Here is an 11,603-nt window from a genome sequence, read left to right as displayed (position 1 = left end):
CCGCCGCCGCTGCCGTCGCCGGCGACGGGCGCATTTGGCCCCGCGCACAGCAAGTATCCAGAGAGTGGGTACGGGTGATTATATTTGAGGATGCGGAATTGACGAAGAAGAACGTTGCGTGCACTGCGAGCGCTGCGGATATACCCGTGAACCCGTGATAGTATCTGGGTCAAGGTTCAGGTTGCCGCGGCGCGGCGAGGCGGCCAGCAGGAGCGACGCACTGTTCGGTTCACGACGTGTCGTAGAAATACAGAGCGACCACGCATAGTAAACCGGTGCTCACGACGCCTTACTTACCGGCCATCTCGCAATTAGAGACACTACGCGACCAGAGAGAGGTTCGCACGCGAGCTCACTCCCGGTGCGAGGTCCAATACCGCCTACTCGACCAGAGATACGCGCGCGCGGCGCGCCACGCCGGCGATCAGGAAACAGGAAACCTTCACGATTGTTTACCACACTCTGCCCAACCCTTTTACCCTGTCACATATTCGTCCTTACTAATCCGTCACTAATATGAATCCGATCACTAGCTTTCAATGGCGGAATTCACGAACGCATAACCGCACAACACTACTATGGCGTGACGTCACACCACAGTCAGGTTTCGCTATTCCGACAGTAATCGCCATCTTGATTGCGAAAACCGACAGCACGCGAACCACTACGAAAACCACCGAACGCCGCCGATCTAACAGCGCCATCTGTATCGCGCAAAATTTAAATTAAGTTTTGTAAATTCCCTTAAAGATTCACTTTTCCAATAATAATCAAAGTTCACTCGGGAATTACATGATAAGTTACAGTTTGTTGATCTTGATACCAATTTGTAGCTGAAATACTAAATAATACTTTAATATTACATATTTGAAAAGGGAACAAATCGTAAGTTTCTTAAAAATAGAAGATGAAACCAGGAAGCTTAACTAATTTTATGATAATCGATATTCTTTAAATAATCCGGAGGATGGTAAAAATTTATGTTTAATCCCAAGATTAAAATGGGATTAATTGACAATGTATTTTAAATTTGAAAATTGCTGTCCTACAAAAGACAAAAGATATAACTTATCATGTTTTTCCCCTATGTTCTTTAATTTTAACATAACAAAATTTGCTCATAACAAAAATGATCCTCGTCCATGTTTGTCTTTCTCTAGAAAATGAAATAATGTTCTAATATCTTTGGATCAATATATTCAATTTTTGTTAACAAAATATTCATCGTATTATATAATTACCGTAGGTTTATCTGTAATTGTATCGTAAAACTGGATTTAATTAAGGCATAAAATTGTGAAATTTTGATAAAGATTGTTTTTATAAAATAAAGAGGAACTACTAATCGATATCGACGATGACGTTAAGAAAAAATTACCTAGAAGTTTTGATAGTTTCTCATGCACTTCTTCCACAGAGAAAAACATAGGTACAGCCCTGGATAAATGTGCAAAATTCCTGGCTGAGCGAATATCTGACATCGACCAGTCCATTTTTAGCAAAGGCAGAATAAGCTTCTATATAGAAAGATTTCCTTGCTACTTTTCGATTTCACTAATAAAAACTCGGAGAACTTGAAACACTCGGGTCATACGCTTTCAAAGTCGAGGCGCGTCATACATTTTCAATGCGTTCCAAAGCACAGAATCGATTACAATTTACTTTAGTAGATCTCTTCGATACATTCTCAATATGGGTCTAACATCCGTCCTGGTTTGAATATTAATACTCTTCTTTCCAGCAGTAGATCGTTCGTCAACCATTTCAAATTTAATATTTTACATTGGAAGCACGATAAGTGTTCTCTTTCCTCTTGCTCGTTAATTTAAAATTGATCATTTCACTAAAAAATATAAATAGTGTTTGGCAAATATTAATCGCAGGGCCAATGACGTTAGTTTTCCCGCCACATTCTAAATTTACAAACTAAATTCGTATAAAGTAGTATGTTTTTCACTTTGCTCACAGAAATTTGTAATTCAAAGTGAAGATTGTGGCAACGCAGACGAGCAAGAGGAAACTTTGGGCGTAGTTTCGAACCGGTACTTCAAAGTAAAGAATTGAAATTCAAATCACAACGTATTTGCCACAAGAGGAGCTGTACGATGAATTTTTATTTAAAAAATTCAACTATACGATCAATGATCGAACGTGTAAAAACTAAGAGCACACGAATTATTTTCTCATTCACTGTGTCAATAAACGAACGATTTTTATATTATCCGTTGGTTCGAACAATTAACCGAGGTTCGAATAGATTAAACAAATAAGCGTTTCGTACGGCGCAAACGTTTGCAAGTGAAACGACTGTCTCGAACTGGTACGAAAGTGTATAAGCTCGTACGACACACGAAACTCTCGTTGTCGAACGTGTTAGGGGGAGGATGTTAATGAATCTGTAATGAACTCTAACAAGCGTGTAGAGCCGGTGCAACGTTTACCTGGACGAGATATTTGCTATGAATCAAGCGTAAGTGTGTTTTCGAAAAAGTAGACATCACGTGTTCTCGTGAAACGAAACTTTTTTAATATCCTATAAAAGTATCGCTTTAATTAACGACTGAATTTTAAACTGATTTGTAATAATAACAGTTGTATAATAATTCGACTCAAAATTATTCCATTTAAAAAAAGTAACTGAAATTATCAAAAAATGATTAAATTTTAACACAAAATAACATTTTTCCCCTGTATTATTCCTAAAGTTAAAACAATATAGCGGTCGAAGTGATTCGTTATTTCTAATCGTTATTTTTTATCCATGTTTGAAATAAAATTTGTTCAAGCCTGGCAGACACTCATTGTTCTTACGAAATTTATAAGCTTCGATTGTGCGATAAGTTCACGCTCGAATGCGTTGAAGATCCGCTCGAATTCAGTATAGATCGTTCGACCTTTTAGAGGACGTATTATATATACGAATTTTTTCCACATCTATGGAAAATCGATCGAATCGCGTGTGTGACCAACAATATTCAAAATTCATTCACTCTTCTGATTTTCCCCAAAACAGAGTGTTGCACCAACGACCAGTTCAACGTGCTGTTTTCAAAAACCGTAACTGTAGATATTAGTTATAAATATTCGTTCTACTCACCATCATAAAAGGATTCGTCATATCTCAGGATGTTCTCGATGCTTCGCATCGCTTCTTCGACCAAGATTCTTTTGAAATCGATACTGTACTGTCCGACAATGATATGATTTCGCAAATTCATTCTCGTTGATGATCCTTGCAAACCGTTTTCTCGAGCGATATTCATCACGATCGAGACAACATACTGTTATTGTCAGGTGACATCGAGTTTACTAACTGACCGCTAAATGTAAACTGTGCTCGAAACGGTTCACATCGATACACTTGTATACGGAAAGCAATTATCGACGATTGAACACCCATAACAATCGTATTACCAAAGGCATTCGACGAGTTTTCTTGAAAAAGAGTCCGCAAGACAAACTTGCTGAATTGAATAAACTGCGTGTTAGAAAAGCTTCTTAGTTCTAATTTTTTTCGATGTTAATCACCTGCTTGAATTTATAATTGAAACATTGAGAGTAAATATGGACTCGGCGAAGTAACTGATTTAACCGAGTAACTGATTATCAAAAATAGGCACGAGCACAAGATATTCAGTGCAACAACTGATTTCCCCATGATATCTGAATTTGATCTGGAAAAAATGAATTTCACCATTTTCGTTTGATTAATAGAGCTTGTTGGAATACATTAATCCAATAAACTCACGCGTAGAAAAAATCTGGCTTACTCCACTTTTACTCTCAATGTTTCGATTATAACGAACCGTGTAGAATCTTGTTCTTATCCATTCTACTTATCTCTATGAAAATTAACGAGCTCTAAATACCAAGAAATACAATTACGATCGCGACTTATATGCACGCGTCTAGGAAACGCATCTATTTATTTCGAAATATTTCAATAAATTTCAAAATCCTAATTAAACGTCGTGACGGGAAAATTTGTTTCCCCACTCTGCTCTACCCCTATCTCTGCTCGAACAGAAATTACTATTTCCAGCCATCACACAAACATTTTAAGGCTCGGAGAGTTAATAATGCGCGGTATTGAAGAGAAGAAAGGGAAGAAGGGCGGATGATGCAGGAGGAAAATAAAGAACGAAAAAAGATAGAACTCACCGACTCTCTTGTTCACAGCGGTATTGATCATGGAGCCAAGCTTGGTGAGGCTAGACTGCCTCATGATGTTGGAGGGGCTCTTCATCCGTTTTGACGGTGGTACCGGAAGCGGAGCGGTCTTGGACCTTGCCAGGATAGCACCGTTCCGGCAGTTTCCGTTTGGACTGGAGCCGGGGGGCCGCTGGGGCGGTGCCCCCCATAGACCCACCACCCCTGCGTGACGCGTGGTGGTATTTCGCGAACGTCAACTCTTTTCCACCTGTTAACCACGCTATTATTTCGAATCTCAACCTCCACTTTGCCTCAGACGTCACTGGAACAATACAACGATCACGCGAACGATTACTTTTTCATGTAAATTTATATTATTAACGTTATTTATTAGATTAATCAGATTGGCGAATTTCAATCGCCAAGTTTCTATTCGCGCTATTGGAGATTGTCGGATTTATTTTTATTGAATCTTCGTTGCTTGTTAATTAGCAACACAGTAGGAAACGAATGAACGCTGGTGGATGAGAAATAATGTGACGTATAATCCTAAAAAAATTACTTCGTTCGCTTTGCTTAGGGCAGATTGTTTCGCTTCATCCTTAACATTACAAATCCCAGTTTGTTATTACGAATCAGAAAAAATATAGAAAATGTATTCAAATAGTAGACACAATATAGAAGCTCATTGCACAAATAGAAGGTACAAAAACGATCTCTATGATCCGAGAATAGTAACGTAAAATAGTTGACTTTCTTTGGATTTCATAAAATTGTACCACTTGGATGGAAGAAGAAATAACAAAGAAAAAGTATATCGATCCAATTCTCGACATTCGTTTACGCAAGTGCAACGTAGATCCGATAAATTTCAATAACGTAAATCCATAAAAAAAAAAAAAGTTACGAGTGAAATGTAGCGTTAACTTTGTTCTCTAATGGGATCAATGAACCAACGAGCTGCACTTCGACTCTCTCGATGTATCTATCAGCGTGTTTCAACAATGTTTACTATCACTGATGGAAATTTTCTTTACGGCGTCGTGTAATACCAAGCAGCCGTAATATCTGTAGAACCCGGAAGAAGTTTATGTGAGCGTTCACATGGAGGCCGGTCTTTGTACGCGTCGGCTTTTAATCTCGATTTAAGTGGGATATCACGTTAGCGCGAGGGGCGCAAAACGAGAATGGCAGCGGGGCCAATTGAAAGACGCGTGCGTGAATGCGTCCTTCTTCCGTGTAGGTACACCCTTGAGAGAGTGCCGTCTGACGCGCAAATGCGTAAATATTATCAGAGGACCGGTGAAAAGAAAGAAAAGAAGGCAACAGGTAGCCGAACGTGGGTAAACTCATTTGAGCAGTGGCACGAGGGAGGCGCGAGCACGACTGCGCAAGGGTTGAAACGGTTCTTTGGCATAGCCAAGATTAGATTGAATTCTTCTTCTTCTTCTTACAGATCACGCTTGAGCACTTGCAATTTCATTTAATAATGATGTCATTTGCGACATTGACATCGACGCCAGATGTAGGCGCCAATAAAAGATGCAAAGAATGCGAATAAACAGGCACGTAATTTATGCGAAGATCTCAAACGCAAATGTGACCTTAACCGAAAGAACACGAGCGTAGGTACATCCTTGCTCGTAAGTATTGGAACACATATAGAAACTTGTGTAAATTTAAATTATTGAGAAATTTCTGACACGTGTAAAAATTATCTCATTCGAAACGTTGGACTATGAAGAATCTATGGTTTGAAGTAACAGAATGAAAAATAATTTTAAACAGTTGAACGTCCAAACACGTATTAGCACGTTTATGAAAACTTACTTAGACAGATTTGCCAAATCATTAAGAAGTAAGTTACGATCATCGGACTATGAAGCGCTGATATTTTGAGACGGTAGAATCAGAAATAGTTTCAAATATAAAATATCAAATGATTTCACTCGCAGACGAATAATTTGCTTATATAAATAAACCAATGCATAGATATTTCGTAGTAACATCCTCTAACCTTCGTGTTGCGCCGGTTGGATTACTGCTACACCGGTATCTTCCTCTATCAGCTTTCTACGTCACGCAGCCTATTAATTCGACGAAATCGACGAACGAGCCCCTCGCGCCGACCTGACGGCGGATGGAAATTGAAATTTGATTAACACCAGTGTCGCTTAACCTCGCGTCAAACTTGCACCGACCTCCGGACACTTCGATGACCGAGGATGCTACTGATCACTCGCTAATGCCAATAAAAGAAATGTAAGACAAAACCGAATGTGACGAACAATACAAGTGTCTTTCATATAAACTACATCGTAATCCGATTATGTTCTACGAAGTTGCTATACTTGGCTATTGGTGTCAGTTATACTTGCGCACATATTTACCGTGTCTTAAGTTTGTACCACGAGTTTATTCATGTGGTTGTAGTATTTGCCGTGAGATAAAACCTTTAATTTGGAACGATGACGCGCGCGCACGCGTTTGTGTATGTGTTTGAGCATATTCGAAGGTAATACCTTTGTTTTTCACGAACAAATTCTTCGGTAATGAGGCAACCAATTGCACGATGCAATTAAACACTCGAAATACCATTCCACCTTGAGCTATTGAATTTTTTAGTTCTGACACAGAACTAAAATTTACACACGACGAGGATGACGTGTAAACGTAGAGCGAAGACACCTTTAATCCAGAAGTACTGTCTGTGTACTGGAACGAACGCGACAGAATTAATGTACCTACCTTCAGGAATGGAGCAAGGTTAAATCTTTACCGCTAATCGCTACTGCCGGTTAATCTTGCAATTTAAACGCGTTTAAGGTCATCGAGCTAATCTGCCAGTGGATCAGATTCTCAAACTAAATGATCTGCCCCTCAGTTTTCTACAATACTCCCCGTGATAACGTTCGTTTGAATGGGAAACGCAGAAAACTACCCCTAGCTTCATTGGGAACAGGTTGTCTAGCAGGGTACTGAATGAAAATTTAATAACTCGAAAGCGAAAAGAGATAAATTTAACCCTCCAATTTCCCAAGCCCAGGCTATAAATACCGTACAGAAAATTTAGTTAATTTCTGGCTTTATCGAGATGAAACAACAGGGTTCGAAATACATGTGAAAGTTAAGAATTCGGCGAAGAGGTTGCTTTAAAGTATACATACGATATCTTCCTTAGAATTTTTACTAAACATTTTTTACCATATTTCAATGCTTTAGCAAAAGAGTTTCAAACAATCGAATAATAAATAGCCAAAGACCGTATCGGCACTATGATGATTTCACATGCTGAATAAAATAATCTATGCTGTATGTGTATGTAAAGTTGGTTTGTACCTTTCGATTAAAAAGAAAAAAAGAAAGCAAACGACGTTGAAAGCTACAAATGGTCCTAATTCGATGGCCAAGGACTGCATTTGATCTCGGTCCGACATTTTAAACAATTAAAACCAATTAGTGCTCGCCACTCTGTACACATTTAAAATGCAGAGAACAAAGAACAGAAGTCGTTGAATCCGTTTAACCCGACGCGAATTTTTTTTCGAACGCCCGACGACTTTTTAACATGGCTGAAAAAATCGTTTCACGACTATGGATCGGGAAGAGGATGAGCAAGAGGGGTGATCGCAGACGGGTGGTAGTTTGTTAAACCGGTGAAGTGTGCATGCCAGTGACAGAAGATCCCTGGCGTCTAGCCAGAGAATTTTCCGACTGCTTCTTAAGCTTGAAATTCATTCTTTTTGCGTAGGAAGTTCGTACTATGAGCACGCAACATTTCCCGAGTTCGAAATACTCGTTTATTGCGGTGATTTCTCGTAGATCCAACCCTGAGATCGTTATAACAACTTTTCAACGATATCCCGACGTTCAAATTTTTAATTGAGTTTTCTCAAAGACGTTGAACTCATCCTTTATGGGCGAACTTTATCCCAAGGGGATATTATGCTTATACGCTGACGATTCGAGGAAAAAATACCGTTGGAATTTTGCAAGTAGCTTGGCCGGAAGAGCAACGTGATTTTATTGCGACATGGAACACGAGATGAACGAATTTTTTGATAAAATTATTTAACGTTAAAGTAACAATGCTGATTCGTAATTTATTTAGGATCGAATTTTTTTTATCTACAAGAAATATTCTTTGTTGGTCATTAATAAGAGAAACGCACTTCTGGGTAGTTTTAGGTATACTTTTTATATGACAATTGCATTACGTGCATTCTCTGAATCGTTCCTTGATGTTGATGAAAATCCTAGCTAAGCATTTTTCTGATCTTCAGTCACGTACCGTTCATCACGCAACTTTATCGCTCGGGTCACTCATCCCAGGTAATGCAAACATTTCATAAAATTGCAGTGGCGATTTAGGTAGATATAAAATTAAAAGTTACGATTGCTTTCGTGTCAACGCTGTAAAAAAGAGAAAATAGCTTTGTCTATATCACGCTTATGATACGAGAGCTGTTCTCTGATTTCATATTTCCCTGTTTTATTTGGCACTTTGTATTTACAAGTTAGCGCAAGCTCGAAGGAAAGTTAAAAAGGATAGGTCAAGTTCTTTAAATAAGAGCACTAGATCAACGACGATCTATTTTAGTATCCGAATTAAATGAATCGTTCAAAGAACACGCGAGAGAAGTCACTTTAATTAGACTCATTGCTCGCTCTGTGGAAATTGAAGGAACGATTCCCTCTTTATATTTGCTGTATTTGATGGCATTTAGTTTTCTCATACTATCCTGTCGGAACATAAAAAGCCAGTTTGTGTAAAATTTTATCCTGGATGATACGGCGATGTTGCACGTGTGTTTAAAAAATGTTACGACTCAAAATAATTTAGTCCTTTGTTTGAAAAGGAAACACGAAAGGGAGATTTCGAGGGTTAAGCGTGGAAAATTACGAAAACGATATTTAGCCATTGTTCCCTGACGCAATGAAAATTAAACGTATACATAATATTTTTGTAAGTTTCTAAATCTTTTAATATTTCTGCAAGCTAACTTTTCGTTCTTCTTGAAAAACTTGTCTGAGCCGTAACTCTTTCGAAATACTCGTGCGATATGATACCGTTGAAATAATGAAATTCTAAGGATATCGCGTTTAACCTCTAAGTATTAAACCATCTTTAGTTTCTTGTCCCTTGAACTCTTGATTAAAAACCCTCGGCAAAGAGAACGATGACAATAATGACGGCGGTGCGACGGATGAAAAGGTGGAGACGGCCGACTATAAAGGTTTCCCTGCTTTACTTCTCGATTCATGTCGGTCTGAGACGGGCAGAGATCATTTTCGGGGCTTTTTCCCCTTTCAATTTTCCATTTTCTAATTGTCATTCTTATCGACTTGCCGACACCAGCTAATATTCCATGGATATTTATTAATGTCTCTGTTAATGGAACGACAAATCCAATTACCATTCGTCATTTTTCGAAATCAAAGCAACGAGCACAAAAGATATTCGAAGAGCCTGCGCGGATCACTCGAGCATGACAAAACGAATTCCTCTTTTTCACTGCTGGAAAGCAGACACGATCGATAATCGTGCATGTGGAGAGTTTAACCTTTCACTTGGCACCTTTAATTATTACACTGCGACGAGAGGTAATCCAGCTATCGTTAAACGTCTACTCGAGCTGATCGACACGTTGCCTCGTGCTTCTCAACTTCACAAACATCATCGTACGAGCATTGTTATTGCGTGTAATGGACACACAGCAAGTGGATTACTACATCTGATCCTCATAGCTACAAAACATTCCAAAAAAACTGCAATTTTTATACATTGTGGTTAATATGACAATGAACGAGTTTGATAATGATAATTTGATATTACTCATCACGAGATTTCAAAGATAATGCGGTTTCTTTCGGACGCCACGTTAACTTTGATTTATATCTTGGTTGCTATGCAATGATACAAAGAAGAATAATTTGATATCGAAATTGATCGACGATTAATAATGCACGTGTATCGAAAAACAACTTATTCCTGTCTGTAGCAAAAAGGAACTAGGCTTGGGTTAGGTATAAAAAATATCAACCTTTCGAGAAAATTACACAGGGCCTTTCTGTACAATGATTTACTGGATAATAATATAGTTCACGGATCGACAAATAAACTGGTAAGTCGTAAGTTGTCGATTTTTGCTACGTAGATTTACTATTTCACTTTTACTGGCAATATTAGTCCAGGTGTTCAAATGCTTACTATGTATGTATGGTAATGTACGAGACAATGGTAATACCTTTACTATCGTATAGTCTTTGTTTCCGAGAAAATCGCCATGCCTGTATCGACGAGGTTACCACATCGACATTATTATTCTTATCAGACTGTTCATATACGTTCTCGCAGCCTTCAAAAGGGGCAAACTGAGAAAGCAAAGGCTACTAGTGGTATAATCTTTTCTCACGACCTACTGACTATCACGATAACTCGTACTTACGTGCCCGTGGCTCGCCAATAATTTTCACTTAGAAACCACATAGGAAGACCGCGACGAGTCACATTTCTTATTTTTTACAGGCAAGCAATTGCAAATTCCAACACGTCGTCAATTCTCTTCAAAATTTTCAAGATATTACTCGTCAGAAATTTAGTATGTCGAAGGTATTAAAATATTGCTTGTCTTGATAACTATAACGTTAATTTATCGAAACCAAAAAGAAATACGTTATTTCAACTAAACTGAACAGTTTCGGAATAAATAACGGATAGAAATTATGCCGATGGTCCAAGGACGTTACAATATATTAGGCTTGTGTTTCACGGGCGAATGAATATCCACGATATTTACCTGGATAATCGATATTCGGATAATCGATGTTCTACTGTACTTAGTAGTTCTTCGAGTCAATTTTCGTTCCTTTTCTTAAGTGGAACGATCCAACGGATGAATCGTTCATGTTTCGTTTCATTTTCTATGACATTTAATACCAGGATCCATTCTATGGAGAATGCATTGGTTACGTTGCATCGGGGTGGAACATGCACATATTAAAAAATAACGAGAATAAAGTAGGAACCCCGAGGCCAACAGACACGAACGTTCTTCTGGAATAGTGGGTCAACGCTCAATGTTAAAGGGATCATAAAAGTGTACCAGTAGGCCATCCTGCTGAATCCTTAGTACGGATCGTGTGAGTTTTTGTAGGTTTTCAACAGGCACATACGATTTTATGCGTATCGCGGAAGTCGGTTGTTGCAGCTTCGATCGAATTGCAAATTCGAATAACAACGAAACAATTAAAGAATACGTTTCCTCTTTCAAAGTGTAACTTGAAGAAGATTCGAGCTACCAACGACTGAAGTATAGAAGTCGAAATCAAAGTGTAAAATATATAGAAAAATATATTACGCAAGAAGATAAAAATAAAGTTTTATCCATGTATTGTATAAAAGTCGTTTAAACCAAGAAATATCTTCAATATATAAAATAATATACAAT

General features: G+C 38.3%; 1 protein-coding gene across 10 annotated transcripts in view; it reads right to left on the bottom strand.

Annotated features, from left to right (window-relative positions):
* LOC100746935 (protein phosphatase PP2A 55 kDa regulatory subunit) overlaps positions 1–11,603 on the bottom strand; it is a 43,853-nt gene that overhangs the window by 5,960 nt on the left and 26,290 nt on the right. For 4 of the 10 annotated variants that reach the window (XM_033321453.1, XM_012387097.3, XM_033321451.1 and 1 more), the window contains one exon: positions 4,162–4,474. In XM_033321453.1, the coding sequence (XP_033177344.1) occupies positions 4,162–4,246 (85 nt within the window). In that variant the 5' untranslated portion in view covers positions 4,247–4,474. The other 6 variants (XM_003490489.4, XM_012387096.3, XM_012387094.3 and 3 more) reach the window with 6 other exon arrangements.

This window comes from Bombus impatiens, unplaced genomic scaffold, assembly GCF_000188095.3.
Source record: "Bombus impatiens unplaced genomic scaffold, BIMP_2.2 scf_0452, whole genome shotgun sequence".
Lineage (NCBI taxonomy): Eukaryota > Metazoa > Arthropoda > Insecta > Hymenoptera > Apidae > Bombus > Bombus impatiens.
This window is presented reverse-complemented; position numbering and strand designations above follow the sequence as displayed.